General features: G+C 41.5%; 1 protein-coding gene and 1 pseudogene across 2 annotated transcripts in view; both read left to right on the top strand.

Moving 5' to 3' along the window:
• The window catches only part of LOC143932646 (ribosomal protein S6 kinase alpha-4-like), an 82,409-nt gene extending 70,127 nt beyond the window's left edge, over nt 1–12,282 (top strand). For both annotated transcript variants that reach the window (XM_077455842.1, XM_077455841.1), the window contains exon 17: nt 1,186–12,282. In XM_077455842.1, the coding sequence (XP_077311968.1) occupies nt 1,186–1,407 (222 nt within the window). In that variant the 3' untranslated portion in view covers nt 1,408–12,282. The remainder of the gene's footprint in view (nt 1–1,185) is intronic.
• A 5,749-nt stretch (nt 12,283–18,031) lies between these two features.
• LOC143955995 (U2 spliceosomal RNA) lies at nt 18,032–18,122 on the top strand (annotated as a pseudogene).
• Nucleotides 18,123–20,624: the final 2,502 nt, after the last annotated feature.

Below are 20,624 nucleotides of genomic sequence, written 5' to 3'. Positions count from 1 at the left end.
TATAATATAAAATTATTTAAAACAGAACTTCTTTGAACCTGTAGCCTATAGACTTACATTTCTCTGGACAATTTCCCATAGAACGTGAATCTACATTCAATTATGTAACTAGGAGCTTGTAGCAGTACTGACTCCTGCCTTGCACAGCCACAATAACAGGAGCAGCTGACAGTCTGCAGTTGTTTAAGGATAAGTACAGTACACGTTAAGAGAGAGTGCACTTATGCTGTATGCCCCTTTAACTAACTTAACAGATCCTACCTCCTCTTTCCAAAGATGCATACTTGCCACGATCCATCCCTGGGGATTGTTTAAATCCTGAACAGCCGAAGACTTGGGTAGATAGGCTGCAAAGACTTCTATGGGGCTGCACCTTGTAGGTGTGGTAAGGAGACGGAGGATGTGTGCAATCCACAGAGTAGGATCAAGGAAATGTTAGGTCAGCATAAAGGAAGACAGGACTTTCTCTGAATGTGCACTTATCTTTTAAAATGAAAAAAAAAAACATGAATTAATGAATTAAAAATGTTTCAGAAAATATTATAAGTTATAAATTGCACATTTAAAAACATTTTTGTCTACTTGACAGCTTATAATAACAGTTATAGTAAGGGAATTTATTAAAACAGTGTACCAAATAAAAGTCTTATATGTTCATAAAAAAAGTGTAAAATTATTTAGGTAGGTAAATTATTGTTATTGTCAGGTTGACCATTGCATACTGACACTTCTAATATGTCCTGGAGATTTAAGGCAAGCCATAGATTAATTGCTTTTCTTCACTTCCGCCACGGGTAGAAGGAAAGAAAATCACTTGATTCCCCCATCATCCCTCCTGCAGTGTAATTGTGTTCTGCCGGCAGGATGCCTTAGCCGCTGGCAGTAATCGTTTCAAAAAAACTATGACAGGCTGGTTGCGTACAACCAGCCTGCCCACTGATGGATTGAATCTCAGCTAGTCCCTGCTGAAGATTGCCAAGATTCGATCCATCTATGGCAGCTTTAGTTTCAATGACCTCTAGTCATGAAAGTTAAAGAAATCAATCTTTTTAGTTGGCGTGAAATCTGATAACTATGGGTGGTATCATTGTTCTCTACCACACTTCTGTAGAGTAGTCAGTAAAGCTTTTCTTTTTGTAGATGTCAGGTGTTTAGAGACTTATGGATTTCATTTCATGTTTACAGGCATTTAAACGTGGAAAACGCGAGGGGGTATTTTTAAAGAGTGTGGAAAATGCCCCACTAGCTAAAAGACGCAAACTAAAGCAGTGCAGCACTGGAGGTGAAACACGCAGCGGATCATCCTCTTCTACTTCTTCATCATCATCAACAACAACAGCCACAACCACAGCCCGTTCTCCTAAATCTAGAGCGCCTCCCCAGAATCACAGACCAGCAATTTCGTAAGGTTTTCGCTTGACATACTTACACTACAGGCCAAGCTATTTTCTGGACATGGAGGACCAAGGGAAGGGGGGCTTTTTCCAAATGGATGTTCACTCCTAACATAATTGCTGGACCGATTGTATTTAAAGTAGTTAAGGGTTTGTATATATGTGAGTAATGCCGTGATCATACACAGGCATGTGTTCAGCTTGGGAGTGGCTCATGCAATCCAGAACTGTTCACTATACTTTATGTATTGAGGTATACATGGAAATGACATATTAGACACTAGCCATTATTCAGTATCAGTGAATTGTCAGTCTTCCCTCCCAGCTTGAATGTGCACCTTTAGGGAAGGGCAGAAGGAGGTTTTGGCTTGACCCCTCCCTAGCTTTAATTGGATTTTATGCACCAGCATACTCTATGTGGCAGCTCCAGTGTTCCAATTTGCTGCAGTGGCACATTTGTTCAATTTAGTCTCTTTTGTTTTACATGATACATATATAGGATGTTAAGAGGAACTGCCATATTCAGCTAAGAGGTGATTCCTTTTTTTCTTCCTATATGGTATCTTTCTGGAGCTTGTTTATGAGGCAACTCTTCGTCTTCGTACTTCATTGATTCTCTAACAGGCTTAGCTGGCAAATTCTGCAGGTATTTATAAAGCTGCATTAAACAGGCCAGCAAAAAAAAAGAGTACTGAGAAGAGGGCAATTGAATTGGTAAGAACAGCAAGGTGGATCAATACTGGCAAAGTAGAACAAAACCCATGGTAGCTTTAAAAAAAAAGTGTGCATTTAAAAACATGTATACCACTTTAAGTGGTGTGCTTTTCCTGTACAGTGTGTGTTTGTTTCTTTTTGCCAGTGTCACCACCTTATAAATGCTGCAAAATCAATAGAATACATAAAAACAATATTTCAGATTTTTTTTTTTTCCAACAGCGAGGAATTCATTAAAAGAGGGATCTAAACTGTCATTTGAGCTTTTATATATAAATCAAAGCGCTGATGGGGTAAGACCAGCAGAAATGCATTATACCTGCTATTTGGGGCTTTTAGAAGCAGGTTCCTCCTGTATATGATAAAGCTGAGGCTGCTTTGTAGCAGCGTAGCTGCTAGGGAGTAGGGGAGATGTTTGTAATCATTTTAGGATAATTTTTACAGTAACGTCCAGTCCTACACACAACAAAAAAAAAAGAAAAAAAAAGTTTGGCGCACCAGTTCTCAAAAGGTTGGTGACCGAAAAGTATACAAAGTGTGGCTTTGTCAGCTTTTTTTATGTATAGATGATTGTGTTTCTGTATATACAAATATACAGATGACCTATTCCTGTCATTAAAAATAGAGTTGTACAGAATTTGCAAAACAAATAGATTTTTAAGCATTTTAAAAGTTTTTAAATTATGTATTTTAATTTAGAGCTTTTCAGAAATACTGTATGTACATTGGCATCTGTGTATGCGTATTTGTAAAGTGCAGTATACATTTGCTCAAAGCTTTGTATCTATAAAGAGTAAATATATCTATGCAGAGCAGTATTCACCTGGAAATGTGTGTGGGTTAAAGTGTATAAATATGTGCTGTGTATAGCTGTATTGTATGCAGAATGATGCATTGGTGCAAACTAAAAGAATTGCTTTTAGCTGAGCAGATTATTTAAGCAGTGTTAGAGGCTGACACATGTATATTGTGTATGTATTGGTATCAGCCTATCATTTCTTTGTTCAACACACCTTTTGGAAACATTTGTGACCTAAAGGGTTAATATTTGGAGAACTGTCTATAATTATTGAACATACTGACTGTTAGAATGTAGGGACTTGGAGGGTTCTATATAGTACTAAACATTGCTCTGCACAGTACTTTGTCACTTGTAATCAGCTGGGGCCTTAGAGAGTATCATGTTAGCTGTTGTCAGCCAGAGATCTTGTTTGTATAGCTGAGCCTCCGAAATCAGATGCCTGCAGGGTGTCGCTGTGTTTGCGCTGTGACCTGAGAACAAGACAAAATAATGCACTTTTTATATTTTTCAGATATAATCTGTATTTTATAGATTTGTTACAGAATATTTTTCTATGCTGCAGATTGGGCTATATGCCTTCCAATGATCCAGTTTATAAGCACTGGTTGAAAACCAGGACTTGTACCCCTGTGTGCATTAAATAGGTTTTAAAGCCTTAAGGAGTTTCACCTTAATGCATTCTATGCATTAAGGTGAAAAACCTTCTGTGCTGAAAAACCCCAGTACATGAGCCCGATTCGATCCCAGTGATGTGCACAAGAGCAGCGGTTCTCACAGCTGTGTCCCTCCTTCCTGGGCATATTAATGAGAGCGGGAGCCAATGGCTCCCCCTGCTGTCAATTTAAATGTTGTGGCAAGCGAGCGGGTGGCATGGCGGAGCCCATCCGCCTTGTGTTCATAGATGTAGGCAGGGCAGATTGGGACTGAAAGCCACATTTTATGGGGGCACTTGCCCAAGAGGAGGAGCCTAAAGTGCTGGCAGGGGATCCCTGAAGAAGAGAATCATGGCAGCTCTGTGCAAAACCATTGCACAGAGTATTTAAGTATGCCATGTTTGATCTTTTAATTAAAAAAAATGTGTTTTGAATTATGGTAGCAGATTAGGTGCTAATGGACCTAAGCCAATAATCGCCCCAGCAATGATTTCCATAGCTGATCAAAATCCAGCCATATATTAAGCAGCTGGGATTTGTGTATGAATTCATTATACAAAGATTTCTGTTGTCTCATACACAGTTTAGTGTAGGCTTTAAATATCCAGTAATCTTCAGTTTGAACATACCAGATAGAGCAGCTATATCCACTTGTGTATGAGTACTGAAGAGCAAAACAGTGGAAAGGGATGCCTTGTTTAGGGGCAAGGTAGGCCCCTTTCACACTGGGGCAGTGCAGGCATCGGCGGTAAAGCAGCGCTATTTTTAGCAGCACTTTACCGTTGTTTTAGTGGCGGTATGCGGCCGCTAGCAGGGCGCTTTGCCGGCGGTTTAGCCGTGCTGCCCCATTCATTTCAATGGGTAGGAGCGGTGAATACACGGCTCCAAGGATGCGGCTAGCAGGACTTTTTTTACCGTCCGGCCAGCGCACCGCTCCAGTGTGAAAGCCCTCCAGTTTTCACACTGGAGTGAAAGGGGCCGTTTTTTTTTTTTCAGGCGCTACACAGGTGCTATTTTTAGTGCTGTAGCGCCTGAAAACCGCCTCGGTGTGAAAGGGGACTTACAGATTGTTTTAGGCTGGCCATACATTATCCAATTTCCTTTAGATTTACCTACAACCATGTATTGCAAGGGCCTGCCTGATTGCATACAATTTGAAAGTGTTTAGGTTTGATCTCGTATTATATCGTTTTGGTAAATATAAAGGAAAAATGTACAAGAGATTTGAATAATGTATGGCCAGCCTTAGTTGGATATTTTTGTCCCTAGACATTTATGCTGGCCATGCATGTGTTGGATTGATTTGCCAGTCTCTTCTGCAGCTATTAAGTAGCTCACATAGCTATTGTGGCTTTTACTGATAAAATCGTTTTCTTGGAAACCATAACATGACATGATTTTTTATCATTTAAAGTGTATGAAAAGCCAAAACTTTTTTTTTTTTTTTCTTTTTTTCTTTCTGCCTTTCTTTTTATTTTTTTAGATTTGGAGATAGAATATTTTTTTTGCCTGGTTCCTATCAGGTAGATTTCCCCATAATTTCCTGTTTTTTTTTAAACAAAACAAGTAAGAAAGGATCACTCCATGAAAATTAGCTTTTTTAAAAAAACAACTGTTGAGAACATAAAAAATACTGACTTTTTCCCGACTTCCATGTTGCAGGGGCATCACGTCAGCATCCCTTGGGCACTATCCCAGTGACTGCAGATTGTCCTAAATTTTGTCAGATTATGCCAAAGCTCAGTGCAGTAACATCTTTTCTCATGAGATTTGATTACTCGGCTTTCCCCAAAATATGGCATACTAAAGTGGTTCTAAAAGCTGAGTCCTATCTCAGTCCAATCTCTCTTACCTGAGCCTGTCTGCAGTGGCTCACCTCTTCTCTCTCTGCTTACAGAGGCAGCAGCGGGAGCCATTGGCTTTTGCTGCTGTCAATCAATCAAATCCTGAGAGCAGGGGATGGGTGTCCGAGCTGCGCTGTGTGTGCCTATTGGCGCACACAGCCTAGTTTGGGAGCAAGCCCATAGGTGTGCCCGCAAAATAAGCAGATTGCTATGGGACCCAGGAAGAGGAGATTTGGGGCCACTCCGTACAATACCATTGCACAGAGCAGGTAAGTATAACATTTTTGTTATTAGACTGTACAAAGAGCTTGATGTCATCTTCACCTAGGTGAAGATGACAATTCACATATTAAAGACTAAGTTCACCTTTAGTAACATGTTGCACCCATATTCAGGGTAAAACATCTTACTAATGCAGCACCCCAATACCCTCCCCCGATCCCCAACCTTTACAGCGGGTGAGGGGATCCTCTTCCCACACCCGCTGTCACAATTTAAAACCAGTGCAGCTGGCAGGGCTCCGCTCACAGAGCTGCATCATTCATTCACAGCTATCTGAATGAATGAAGTACAAGTCCTGTCTGCCACCAAGGCAAACAGCTTGTAGTTCTCAAGGAACTGCGTTGGTGCTGGTGAGTATCCCTCATAGTTCATTGATTCGCCCTGCTCTTCAGTAAATATCTGCCTGTATGGGAAGTTTGGGTAGACAGTTGTACTGAGAGTCTTCAAGAGCCTGGCATTGCACTCACGATCAAGGGTGCAAAGCTCTGCAGGCTGCTACAATAAAAAAAAAGAAAATGCTATTTTTTTTTACCTTAGTAAACTACTAAGTAAACACGACCAGACTTTTTGACAGCAAAGTTCAGACGGAACGAATCCGTTGGACAATTTGATCGTGTGTGGGCTTCATCTGACCTTTTCTGTCAAACTCTGATGGACTTTAGAAATAGAACATGTTTAAAATCTTTCCGCTGGAACCAGTTCCTATCGAGAAAACCGCTCGTCTGTATGCAGGTCCGACGGACCAACAACATCGCAAGGGCAGCTATTGGCTACTGGCTATTAAACTTCCTTTTTCTAGTCCCGTCGTATGTCACCTCGTTAAACGATTGGACTTTGGTATGATCGTGTGTAGGCAAGTCCGTTTCAGTGGAACTCCGTCAAAGTCCAACAGAGTTCATTCCAGCAGAAAGTCCAGTCGTGTGTACGCGGCAATATCCTGCTTAAAAGCAATATGCCCTATTAGACATTTCTCACTATAGCAGGTTTCCTTTATTGGAAGGTTTCCCTGCTTCTCTTACAAATAAAAAATGTCAGATTTTCCATGGCAGTGTACTGGAGACAATGGTCAGCAAGACAAATCGAGAGGGGGCAGCAAAAAAAAACCCGCCGGGTTGTAACCTAACCTTGTTCTATCTAGAAGAAAAAAGTTTTGGCTTTACATACGCTTTAACTCTCTGAGACCCCCTTTTCACACCTCAATATTTAAACTACACTCAAAGCACATGGAAGATATTTTACTATCATTTTCAATGGCACAGTTCTCAATAATGCATTTTAGCGTTGTGCATTTTGTGATCTCACTTGCTATTGCTTTAGGGCAGTGTAGGCCATAATGGAGATCGTTTCTAGCAATTGTGGACCAGTTTTACGTGCTTTCATTAACTTTAAACAGAAAATCCAGGGTACAGAGAAATGTAACAATATGTATAAAGATCATAATACAGTTTGCAATCAATGCAAACTCTTTTGAACAGCTAAGGCCCTCTAGTGGATCCTAATGGAAGATGACACTGTGCAATGAAAGGGGAAATATCAGGGAATGTGCTTTATGGCCATTAAAATCAAAAGACAATTTCCAGCAAATTTGTAAGTTTTAACGTTTAAACTGATTGCTGGTGATAGGAGATCAGTTGTTTTGGGGTTGTGGTCTACCATTACAAACATAACAGAGGAGTGATACGATAGGAATTTTTAAATGGGGTGGTGATTTACTAATTATTGTGTATTTCTTGTCAAATTTTTATTTATTTTTAATAAAGCAGTAAAAATATAGAGCGTTTGTCAGCTTTTGTTGCTGTCAGTGTCCTTAAGTTCTCATGTCCCAGTGATCATTGTGAAGACTAATCTCCAGCAGGGTACACAGGCAGAAATAAAAACCTGATGAAGGGTCCAACCTTCTCTAAAAATGTTGTTAATTGTGATCCTGTTTGAAATATTTCCCATCACTTTGTGATTCCATTAAAGTATTGAGTCTGAAGGTGAGAAGGAACTCCCCCTAAAGCCTAGTACACACTAGTAGTTTTTTTATTGTTCAACCCAGCAGGGCTGAACAAAAAGAAACTGACTGCTCAGGAGGTGCTGATGTGCTAACTGTCCGATGTTAGTACAGCAATCTCAGCTGCTGTTCTATTGTGTTCTGGCAGGGGGACTGTTGCGCCAGAACACTCCAGCAGCTCTGTCAGCCATTGGCTGAGAGCACTCATCAGGAGCCGATTGGCAGACCTTTTTTGGTCATGCCAGCCAGACGGTTGGACCGTCTACAGTACACACGGGCCGAATGTTGGCTACCACCTAATTTAAAGTCCCAGGGCGACTCTCCCTTTTTTTTGTATATAGGGATGGAGGTGCATCACTGGTGACTGCAGACCTTTTATTTTGTTTCTTAACCTGGCCGATGCAGCCTGACATTCGGCCCCTGTGTATTAGGCTTTAAAGAGCCGCAGACCGTTTCCCACTCTATCTAAAAAATAAGATTGACTAAAGTATTGGATTGTAGCACCAAAAGCTGCATATAATCAAACTACAGTCCTACTATAACCCATAAATCTCCTGCCTATTATTTAGATAGTTGGGTGTGTTTCTCTGGCTGTGACCACATTGACTTTCATACTATTTCTACTTAGAAAATGTACAGAAGAGCTTTAAAGGTTTAGCTCACCCTTAAAAGATTTTAGTCATTGGTGGAATCCATGTGCTAGGAACTCTAGCTGTGAGATCTGCTACTGGCCACATTGAGACTTTGGGTGTTCTCACTTCTTATGTAGCATTCTCCATAATTCAACATAAACCGGGCAGAGTAGGCTCCCTTAAGGGCCGATGCATACCAGGAATAGGCTAAAATCACACTGCACCAACATCGCTGCAACCGGATTGCATGGTACTCCTTTACCATGCGATGCGGCGAGGGCAAACGCACTGCATTTGTGGCCTGCATTTGGGGTGTCATTAACTGTAGATATTGACACACGCTGCAGATCGCAACTGCAGTTCATTTTGATCATGGGGGTTTGCATACAAGGAACTCACCTCTTGGGTCCTTAAGAGAAAAAAATATATTGAAAAGTCTACTAAGAACTAAAATATTGATGTTGAATAGATGAGCTATTTTAATTAAAAGGGGTTGTTTAATAATTTAAACTGTAATAAAAGCTGTAAAATGCATTCTTGACTAAAATAACAAGTTCAGTGCAATGTTATATAATGTATTGTGCCTGTAAGTGGCACTGTTGCTTTTGCTGGCTATGTTTAATACCTTACCTTACCTTTCAACATTGAGAATGGGTATTCCAAGTAAGTAGCCTACTGTGATTACATAAACTTGAGGCAGCATATATTAAAAAACATATTTTAGCAATGCTTACATTCAAAAAGGCTTCTTGTGAGTTCTGTTCATATTCATGTATACTGTAATTTATCTTCTTTCAAACAAAATTCAGCACTATATGTCCTTTAACTGGTGAAGCTTTGCAGATTTTTCTAAATGTTTGCTTTGCAGAATGAGTAATAATGAGTTTGTCACTAATATGCACTTTTAAGGGCAGAAGCACCTGTCAGGAGAGCTGGGATAGGAGGGCTCTCCTAAGGAATGTATGCACTAGGTCAGTAAAGCATTAAAGAGGGTAACCACTCAGGCAAATGTTACCATACTTCAAATGTTTTCAGTAGTTTAAAAAGCAAGTAAACCCTGATGGGTTTTACTTCCTTTTTTTTCCTTTCAAAGGTAAAGCATAATGGGCTACTATGCATCGCATAGTAGCCCATTATGTGTCACTTACCTGACACAGGATCCAGCGATGTCACCGCTGTCCCCTCTTCCATGAAGCATCCATCTTCCTTCCAGGTATCGCAGCTCTGTCACTGTGATTGGCTGGAGCTGTGATGATGTCTCTCCCGCACATGCGTGTGGGAACCACCATTAACGGCATGATCGTTGTTGGCAACGGCACGCTCGGTGCGCCTGCGCGCCACTGTCGTGCCTGTCTTTTGCAAATCTCTCCTAAACCGTGCAGGTTTAGGAGATATTTCTTGCACCTACAGGTACGCCTTAATCTAGGCTTACCTGTAGGTAAAAGTGGTTTGTTAGGGTTTACAACCACTTTAAAGCTGAGCTGCAGGTATGATATTAATTGCATCCTTACACTGGTCCCACTTAGACAAATGTAAGCATGCATATCTCATTCCTGAGGAACAGTTGTGGAAGCTGACAACCACTGTAGTAGTCCCCATGATCTTTTGGGCCCTGCGCACAGTTATAGTCATAAATTGCGGGTGAAATATTCTTTATCCACCGCGCATCTCACCCACCCACATAAAAACTTCTTTTTAGGTTCTCAAAATAATACTTTTAATGAAATAAATGCGAAGATTTATGTCTGAGTGGGTGAGATGCACTGTGCTTACTGCAATTTATAAGGCTCAGTTTTTTTGTTTTTTTTTTTTAAGCTTTTTTGCAGCTTTTTACAAACTTTTTTAAAGCGTTTTTAGTAGTGTATTACAAGCGTTTTACAGCTTCAAACATTTTAGTTTTAGCTAATAGAAAGCACTAAGGGGAGGATAGGGAGAGGAAATTAGGGGTGAAGAGCTGCTGTTTGAGCAGAAAACAATTGACAAAACGCTCAAGTCAGGCGTTTCTATTGAAGTTGTCTATGGCACCAAAAACGCGCGTAATCTGCCAAAAATTAGCTTGTGTACTTTTTGGAGCTTTGGCCGTTTTGCTTCAGGTGACAGAACACTCAGATGTGAACAGGGGCCATTGAAATGAATGGGATTTGGCTTGTTGAGCGTTTTAGAGCTACAAGCTTCAAGCAGAAAATCGCTCAGGTGTGAATGGGCCCTGACTGTTATTACTGTGACAGCCAGCTTCCACAGTGGTTGCTCAGATATAAGATATGCATATTTACATTTGTCTAAGCTGGACCAATGTAGGTATGCAATTAAAATAACACCTGGTGCTCAGTTTGAATGCTTTTTGTGAACAGCACCTTCTACGACCTTTTTATGTTTTTATCATGTTGAACAAATCCATGTAAAGTGATCCTTTGTTTTTGAGTGGAGGGTAATGTAAAAGAACATGCCTGTAAATTATACTTAAGCTGGCCATAGTTGGAGCGATTTTCTTTCCTGCAACTGACTGTGTTGATGGGGGAATCTCTCCCACGGAGCCATTGTGTTCTCCCAGCAGGGGGCCAGAGCTAACCGCTCCCACTGGGAGAACATAGTGATTATATGCAACCAGTGATTGTACACAACCAGCCTGTCAGATTTTACATACGATTATTTCTAGTGGCATAGCCGCTAGCAATAATTGCATGTAAGATCTGACAGGCTGGTTGTACCCAAGTTGATCAATCTATCAACTTGGGTACATTCAGCCTGCCCATACATGATTTGAATCTTGGTCGTTTCCTGTTAAACCGGGCCTAGATTCAAACCATCTATGGCCAGATTTACCCTACAAAGTGTGACAGTCTCCTGCACTTTCCGCTTGTGCTGGTTAATCCTGTCAGTGTTATGGTTTATCTCTGACATACTGGGGTTGATTTAACTAAAGCTAAACTCTGAGAATTACATAAAAATAAAAAGAAACTTGCAGTGGGCCTCTCTACACAGCAAGTGTTAAATGTTTAAGTCTAGGCCATGCTTCCCCTACGCTGTTATGACCCACAGTCTCTTCTCTATGGTGCTTCTCTGACCTCATCGCATACAATGCAGGACCTTGCATTGTACCTGAATACAGCAAAGGCGCTATCAACCCTTAGCACCAGAAAGAACAGAATGCCAGAGCGAGGGATGAGGTGAGTAGTACAGCTTATTTCTCTATCACTAGACTTAATGAGCATTCAAACTTTGCAGTGCGGGGTGCCCGCTGCAAGGATGTAATTTTCACGGCTCATCTTTAATGAGGTACAGGCTGTACAGTTTTCCAAAAATTTTAGTGAATAAGGTGAAACTGTGGTCACTTTGAACACCACGTGCTAGAAAAAAAAAACAGTCTACTGTAAAGGCTACTATAGCCTGTCTTGTACCCCATGGAAAATGTCAAAATTTTGCACATTGCAACAAGCATTTATGAAGGCACGTGGAATGCTGTGTTCATGTGAGAAGTTTGTATATATCTGTACAGCAAAATTTTTAAATTTGAGTACTTCAAAGGCCTGTAACTGCTATTGAGGAGCTTAAATACAGTTTACTTAATTCATATTTTTTTAACTGTTTTTGCAATAATGACTAGAGGGTTCAGCTGGGCTTCATCTTCTTCTTTTTTTTTCTAAAAACACTGCCATGGCTCTGAAAATAATATAAGTATGGTAACAGCGATCTTGGACTAATGGCCATCCTCTTCAATGTAGAAAATGAACAGCGCTTTTCTAGTTGTTGATGGGTAGTTGAGCATTCAGGACAACAGCTGAAGTGCTGTATGTTGGCAGCATTAATGACTGTGGTCATTAAACATGCTAAACAAAGACATTAATATGACACAGCGTTGTGATCTGGGGTCAGAATGTATTTTAAAAACAATTGTAAACCCTGACTTTTTTGTTGTGTCTTTTTTTATTTTTTTAATGAAATAAACGTTTTCTTTTCACCATAAATGTGCACTGAATTATTTTTTGTGTGTCGTAATACTCGAAATTTCATATTTGCTTAAAGCGGAACTTCACTCTCTCTCAATCAGCAGTAACTATTTTAATTCTTATGCTGCTATCAATAGTAAATAAGAAAGTCATATTTACTTGTTTTAAAGTATTTTTTTTACATTTCTTTAGTTACGTGGTTAGGTAGGTTGAATAAAGACACCAGTCCATCTAGTTCAACCTGAGTGAGTGTCTACAGTTGTCCCTATCCCTGTACATTGCACACTCACATCAGTCCCTACCCTCAAGGAGCCCACAATCCAAGGTCCCCATTCATATACTAGAGCCAATTTTGGACAGATGCCAATTAACCTACCTGCATGTCTTTGGAGTGTGGGAGAAAACTGGAGTACCCAGAGGAAACCCACACAGGCACAGGGAAAACATTCAAACTCCAGGCAGGTAGTGACGTGGTTGAGATTCGAACCAGTGAACCTTTTTACTGCTAGGCGAGAGTGCTAACCACTACACCACTGTTCATTTCTGGTTTTCAGGCCTAGGCAAATGATGTCATACATCCCAGAAATCTTCAGGATGGGAGAAGGGGCCTTCTCCACTAACCACACCCTCCTGCCTACCGTGAGGGAAAAAAAGTATTTGATCCCCTGCTGATTTTGTACGTTTGCCCACTAACAAAGAAATGATCAGTCTATAATTTAAATGATAGGTTTATTTTAACAGTGGGAGACAGAATAATAAAAACAAAAATATCCAGAAAAACGCATTTCCAAAAAGTTATTAATTGAGTTGCATTTTAATGATTGAAATGAGTATTTGATCCCCTATCAGTCAGCAAGATTTCTGGCTCTCAGGTGTCTTCTTTACAGGTAACGAGCTGAGATTAGGGGCGCTTTCTTAAAGGGAGTACTCCTAATCTCAGCATAAAAGACCTGTCCACAGAAGCAATCAATCAGATTACAATCTCTCCCCCATGGCCAAGACCAAAGAGCTGTCCAAGAATGTCAGGGACAAGACTGTAGACCTACACAAGGCTGGAATGGGTTACAAGACCATCACAAAGCAGCTTAGTTAGAGGATGACAACAGTTGGTGCAATTATTTTCAAATGGAAGAAACACAAAATAACTGTCAATCTCCCTCGGTCTGGGGCTCCATGCAAGATCTCACCTCGTGGAGTTTCAATGATCCTGAGAACGGTGAGGAATCAGCCAGAACTACATAAAAAAAAACTTGTCAACAATCTCAAGGCAGCTAGGACTATAGTGACCAAGAATATAAATTGGTAACACACTATGCCGTAAAGGACTGAAATCTTGCAGCGCCCAAAGGGTCCCCGTTTAAGGAAGCACATGTACAGGCCAGTCTGAAGTGTGCCGATGAACATCTGAATGATTCAGAGGAGAACTGAGTGAAAGTGTTGTCAGATGAGACCAAAATTGAGCTCTTTGGCATCAACTCTACTCGCTGTGTTTGGGGGAGGAGGAATGCTGCTTATGACTTCAAGACCACCATCAAACATAGAGGTGGAAACAATATGCTTTGGGGGACAGGACAGGGCCATGTACCATCAAATCTTGGGTGAGAACCTCCTTCCCTCAGCCAAGACATTGAAATGGGTTGTGGATAGGTCTTCCAGCATGAAAATGACCTAAAACACATGGCCAAGGCAACAAAGGTGTGGCCCAAGAAGAAGCACATTAAGGTCCTGGAGTGGCCTAGCCAGTCTCTAGACCTTAATCTCATACAAAATATGTGGAGGGAGCTGAAGGTTCGAGTTACCAAATGTCTGCCTCAAAACCTTAATGACTTGGAGAGGATCTGCAAACGGGAATGGGACAAAATCCCTCCTAGGATGTGTGAAAACCTGGTGGCTAACTACTGGAAACGCCTGACCTCTGTGATTGCCAACACTGCAAGTACTAAGTCATGTTTTGCGAAAGGGGTTAAATACTAAATACTTATTTCGCTCAATAAAATGCAAATCATTTCATAACTTTTTGCGTTATTCTGAATATTTTTTTTGTTATTCTGTCTTCTTTCACTGCTAAAATAAACCTACTATTAAAATTATAGACTGATCATTTCTTTGTCAGTGGGAAAACATACAAAATCAGCAGGGGATCAAATACTTTTTTCCCTCACTGTCTATGCCGGACCTAAGGGCAGATGGAGTCTAGGAAGGAAATGCTACACAAATCATCTGCCCTTACTCAAGATGGCCACAGTCAGAAATGCAAGGGGGTGATTTTCAAAATGATTTTTCAAGAGAATAAAGCATAGAGACATAGATGGATGGGCGAGTTTGATTGAATAATAAAAATTGAATAAATGGTGTCATAGTTTTTGCAAATGTGTGCTTCTGCAATCCCTAGAAATTTTGTTGTGCAACATTTCTCTTAGCAAGATACACTGTAAAAGATCAGAGGGAAAAAAACAAAACAAAGGGATGATCAAAAAAAAGTAAGAACAATACTAAATAAATAACCCAAACCATTAACTACTACTAAAGTATTACTTCTAAACCATTAACAACTCCTCTCTTTTGCTGATCTAAATAAGCACCAAAACAGATCATTGTCACACAGGAAGTGACGAAGGGTTGATAATTACAGTAATGAAAGTGTTTTGTTATATTCAGTAATTGCCAACAAATACCTGTTGATCATGTCGTAAATTCTCTGCTGTTCTGTTCACTCCCAGTTCTTCCCTTTGTACTATGTTGTAAATTAGAAATCACAGTGCCCCATAGCAAAAAAATGTTCCCCAACAAAAAGAAGACTGTAGTACATATGGACCTGTGAAAAGTGAGGGTGGATCATATTTGCCCAGGAGAACAGAGAAAAAAAGTTTAGGGGTACATTGATAATCGTTAATAAGCTGGCCATACACTGGGAATCTTTTTTTTTATTTATTTTTATTTTTTTTGTTATTCAGCCTGTGGACCCAGTTGTCTTGGAAATGAGAATTCCAAACATCTGCGTACCAGCAAAGTTGACCCTTACCCTGAAGTCAACAGGTGTGAACAAACCTTCATGCAGTGGGGGACTTGTCTGCAAGCTTACTGGTTTTGTGTTGCTAAGGACGTTTTGAGCGGTGGCCTTGAAAGGCTTAGAGCCTTTGTCCGAGGTGCCCGAAGGATGATAAAGGGTACTTATGCACAGAAAACGAAGGTCCTTGCTTACGCTGTGGCTTCTTGCCCTTTCTAATTTACAGAAGAAAGGTGCTTTTACTTCCTTTTAATTCTGGTTCATCCAGAATAGCACCAAAGAGCCGGTCTTTCTAAAAAAAGGTAACTTCATCAAGCCTTTGAAATCTGGTACAGTTGTGCTGATAGGTTTACATACCCTGGCAGAATTTATGATTTCTTGGGCATTTTTCAGAGAATATGAATGATAATACAAAAACATTTACTTCACTGATAGTGTTTAGCTGAAGCCATTTATTATCAATCAACTTTGTTTACTCTTTTTAAATCATGATCACAACAGAAACTGCCCAAATGACCCTGATCAAAAGTTTACATACCCTGGGGATTTTGGCCTGATAACATGCACACAAGTTGACACAAAGGGGTTTGAATGGCTATTAAATGTAACCATCCCCACCTGTGATCTGTTTGCTTGTAATTAGTGTGTGTGTATAAAAGGTCAATGAGTTTCTGGATTCCTGACAGACCCTTGCATCTTTCATCCAGTGCTGCACTGACGTTTCTGGATTCTGAGTCATGGGGAAAGCAAAAGAATTTTAAAAGGATCTGTGGGAAAAGGTAGTTGAACTGTATAAAATGGGAAAGGGATATAAAAAGGTATCCAAGGAATTGAGAATGCCAATCAGCAGTGTTCAAACTCTTAACAAGAAGTGGGAAATGAGGGGTTCTGTTGAAACCAAACCACGGTCGGGTAGACCAAGTAAAATTTCAGCCACAACTGCCAGGAAAACTGTTCGGGATGCAAAGAAAAACCCCACAAATAACTTGAGGTGAAATACATGATATGTGGTGTGGCTGTTTCAAGATGCACAATAAGGAGGCACTTGAAGAAAGATGGGCTGCATGGTCGAGTCGCCAGAAGAAACCCATTACTACGCAAATGCCACAAAGTATCCCGCTTAGAATACGCCAAACGGCATAGAGACAAGCTTCAAGCCTTCTGGTACAAAGTCATTTGGAGTCCAAAATTGAGCTTTTTGGCCACAACCATAAATTCTACATTTGGAGAGGAGTCAACAATTCCTATGATGAAAGGTACAGAGGTGGATCGCGGATGTTTTGGGGATGTGTGCGTTACACAGGCACAGGAAATTTGGTTAAAATTGTTGGCAAAATTAATGTAGTATGTTATCAAAAAATACTGGAGGAACATTTGCATTCATCAGCCAGGAAGCTGCGGATGGGACGTACTTGGACATTCCAACGCGACAATGATCCAAAACGCAAGGCCAAGTCGACCTGTCGTTGGCTACAGCAGAACAAAAAAAGGGAAGGTTCTGGAGTGACCATCTCAGTCTCCTCACTACAATATCATTGAGCCACTCTGGGTAGATCTCAAATGTGCAGTTCATGCAAGATAGCCCAAGAATTTACAGGTACTTGAGGCTTCTTGCCAAGTGGAAAGGGCAGCTTTACCATCTGAGAAGATAAAGAGCCTCATCCACAAAAGACTTCAAGCTGTCGTTGATGTTAAAGGGGAGCGATACACGGTATTAAGAATTGGGGTATGTAAACTTTTGATCAGGGTCATTTGGGTGGTTTTTGTTGTCATTATGATTTAAAAAGAGTAAACACAGTTGATTGATGATAAATGGCTTCAGCCAAACACTAACCATGAGTGAGTTTTTGTGTTATCATTCATAGTCTCTGAAAAATGGCCCAAGAAATCATAAATTCTGCAAGGGTATGTAAACTTATGAGCGCAACTGTGTATTTACTCTCTTGTCAGTCTTATTACCTTTTTAGATTATATACACGTTGTGTTTGAATTGCATTGTTTATATTTTTTAATTATGCACATACAGTTTTAAGATATTTTGCCTATCCACATGTGTTACAGGTCAATCTAGACCACACACTTGTTTCCAATTTACCCATTGTATTCACATTGGTCACCTTTAGGCCCCAGAGCCCCTTAATATTACTTGTTTGATCTAATTTCTCAGATATACGAGTAGCATCGGGCTTATGTTATGTTCTGTTTACTAATGCCATGTTTCCTTATGGGAGCCTGGGGAGACTTACCATATACTTAACAAATAACCTGTTTCATTGTTGGCTTCTGTTATGAGGCCCTGGTCTGCCTGGTTGGAAGTACAACTGCAATGATATTTTATGCTTACTGTTATTGTCAAGTTGGCCTGGAGTTAGGTGGTGAACAGAGAATTGTTCCTCTCAATAATCTATGCTGCGGAGAGAACATTTTTACTCCTGTACTAGGGACTCTCCCTCTCTGGTATATCGTTCTAGCATGGCTCTGCGGTGTGTGGTTTTGGATGGACAGACCAGCATAGTTAAGCCTTTTTGACACTTACACCTTTGACTCATATGTTTTATGATTATCATGTTTAATATGTTTTGGTTCTCTGCATAAATTAGTTCCAATGCTGCTCCCTAATGGAGATCTTAATATCCTGCTCGTTTCGACCTCTAGAAGCGATGACTTGCCATATCCCCAGGGTGGTGTGCATAGGAGAGGGAACTTACCCTGGAAGGTTCTTCATCCCCTGTAGGGGAGGATCTGTCCACTAGGTACGTCATCGCTTCTCGGCCTTTTGGCTAAGATCAAGTGTAGTATCTGTTCTTATCAGTTGCCAATAGGTGGCGCTAGTTTACTGTCCCTGCTCTACGGCGAGGTGGAGTAGGGGTGGCGGTTGCTATGCAAAGCCTGTTGGTGTAAAGGTGACCCGGACTGGTTCGTAGCCGGTTCGGGAAGCCTCCTGATGGGGGCGGAGAACCACTGGTCGGCGCCAGGGGAGGGGACCCTGGCAGACCGGCTTGGATTGTGGCAGCTTTAGCCCCAGTCAGTTTTTCGGGAGGGAACGCTTAGCTCTTCTGTTCCAGCAGAGGAGCGGCCGGTACCTTCCGAATGTAATTAGGTAGGAGTGACGGGAGTGAGGGTGGGACCTGATGGCAAAGGGTCTCCCTAAGCTCGCTGATCTCCATGCCTTTCTGGCTGTGGTGGGGGCTGTCGTGGTCTGGGCTGGGCTGTCGGGGATGCTTTTGTTGGAAAGCCCATGGTGATGTGCCCCTGGAGTGGCAGTCCAGGGGTGCCTTCTTTCACTGTGCGTCTGCACTTTGATTTAGGCACCTAGGTCACGTCACCATTACACGTTTTTTTTTACACCTGCCTCTAGGGCCCGGCCTTTTGGCTAGGACCAGAGGAATTTTTGATTCCTGGCCGGAGGGCCGGCCATTGTATTGCACAATGGCCACTTTTCACTCTCCTCTCCACTATCCCTTCCTCACTTTTTATTTATTTTATTTGTGTGTGTTTGTCACTGTTTGTCACTGCACGTTTGATGAGTAGGGTGTCGGTCCTCGGACCAATCCTGAAAGTCTCTGGGAGAGCGGACATAGGCCTTATGGCTTGGTCCAATCTCCATGAGGGGGGGCCTACCTTTGGGGAAGCCCCCACAGTACCAAGTACCTAGGAGGCTCTGTTTCGGCAGTCCTCCCGGGGAAAGGAGGGATTCCGGTTTTGTCCGGGTCCCACTTGTTGAGTCTGGTACCTCAGTCCCCGTCTGGAGCCTAACGCCCCGGGGGATCAGGGTATGGTCCTTCTTTTGGAGGACATCAGGCACCCGTCTGCACTTTTTAGTGTTTCACTCTTTATGTGTGTGCACTTTTTTTATGCACCGGGTGGAAGTTTTTTGGGTGTGTTTGCACGCCATGGGCTTTTTCAATAGAAAAAAATTGCTTCTTGAGCCCTGGAGATACACCATGAGGGGCTACAGTTGAGATTTTATACGTCCTTACATTATTATAGCTTGTATGGTTAGCTTAACTCTCTCATTTCATTAGGCCAAATAGGTACGGGTCGTTAACTGTTTTTACTTTTTGCGAATGTGCCTCCTGTGCCAGCACACCTCAGTGCACTGCTTTGGTTATCTACTACCCCCACTGTACCCACTTCTCCTCAATGGGAAGATTGCTAGAAGCATGGTTCCATTTTTCTTATTCTGTTTGATGGGATCCGAGTGCTGCATCCTGTTGGATAGTCTTCCTTTCTACTGCTGTATTTCCATCTAGCATAAACCTTCTGCTCTACTTTGCTTCTCACTCAAGCTCCTTTTCCTCTCTCCCACCCTTTCCCTGTGTTTTTTTTTTTCTTCCTCTACATCTAGGAGGACCCAGTTATCAGTCTCCATACTGATTCTGCCATGACTCGCTTGTTATTGACCTTTTACAATGTTCAAAGCTTGCATTGTTTTTTAAGAGCATTCTCAACTAGGAAACCACAGATTTCCTAGTGTGTACCACAGTGCCCCCCCAGACTCAAAGTCCAAGGGAGTTTCGATTTTACTTTCCAACAAAGTGCTCTGGAAAGGAACCCAGGTCATTATCATAGTCAAAGGGCTTGTCTGTGAGCACAAAATCACTTTGGCCTGTATGTACCTATGTAACGAGAGTCAAATCTCCGCTCTGATTTCATGTCTGTCCTATTTATACCAACACAAAGAGGGACTGATGTTAGTGGTGAGTGACATGAATCTGACCTTAGACCACCCGACTCTAGATGAGTCACGAGGGACATCCCATCTTTCACATGAAAAATTGAGGAAAGTTAAAACTATGCTTCATGAGCATGAACATGAACTACATAGTTGCATAGTAAGGTTGAATAAAGACACCAGTCCATCCAGTTCAACCTGAGTGAGTGTCTACAATTGTTCCTATCCCTGTACACTGCACACTCACATTGGTCTCTACCCTCAAGGATCCAACAATACAAGGTCCCCATTCATATACTAGGGCCAATTTGGGACAGAAGACAATGAACCTACCTGCATGTCTTTGGAGTGTGGGAGGAAACCGGAGTACCCGGAGGAAACCCACGCAGGCACAGGGAGAACATGCAAACTCCAGGCAGGTAGTGTCGTGGTTAGGATTCAAACCAGCGACCCTTTTTACTGCTAGGTGAGATTGCTAACCACTACACCACTGTGCCGCCCCCAGTGGATAGCTGGAGGATAATCAACCCACGGGATAGAGACTTCACTTTTTTTTCAGACTAGACTATTTACTGGTCTCTCTGACTGCTTATCCCCTCCTTTCGGTGGTAGCCATAGGATCGGTCTTGATCTCGGACCATGCCCCTACCCACTGTTCTTTGGAACTCGGGAGTCATG

Source organism: Lithobates pipiens, unplaced genomic scaffold (genome assembly GCF_037356315.1).
Source record: "Lithobates pipiens isolate NorthernLeopardFrog02 unplaced genomic scaffold, aLitPip1_a1.2 Scaffold_10, whole genome shotgun sequence".
Classification (NCBI taxonomy): Eukaryota; Metazoa; Chordata; class Amphibia; order Anura; family Ranidae; genus Lithobates; species Lithobates pipiens.
Note: the sequence above shows the minus strand (reverse complement) of the source record. Positions and strands in the feature narration are given on the sequence as shown.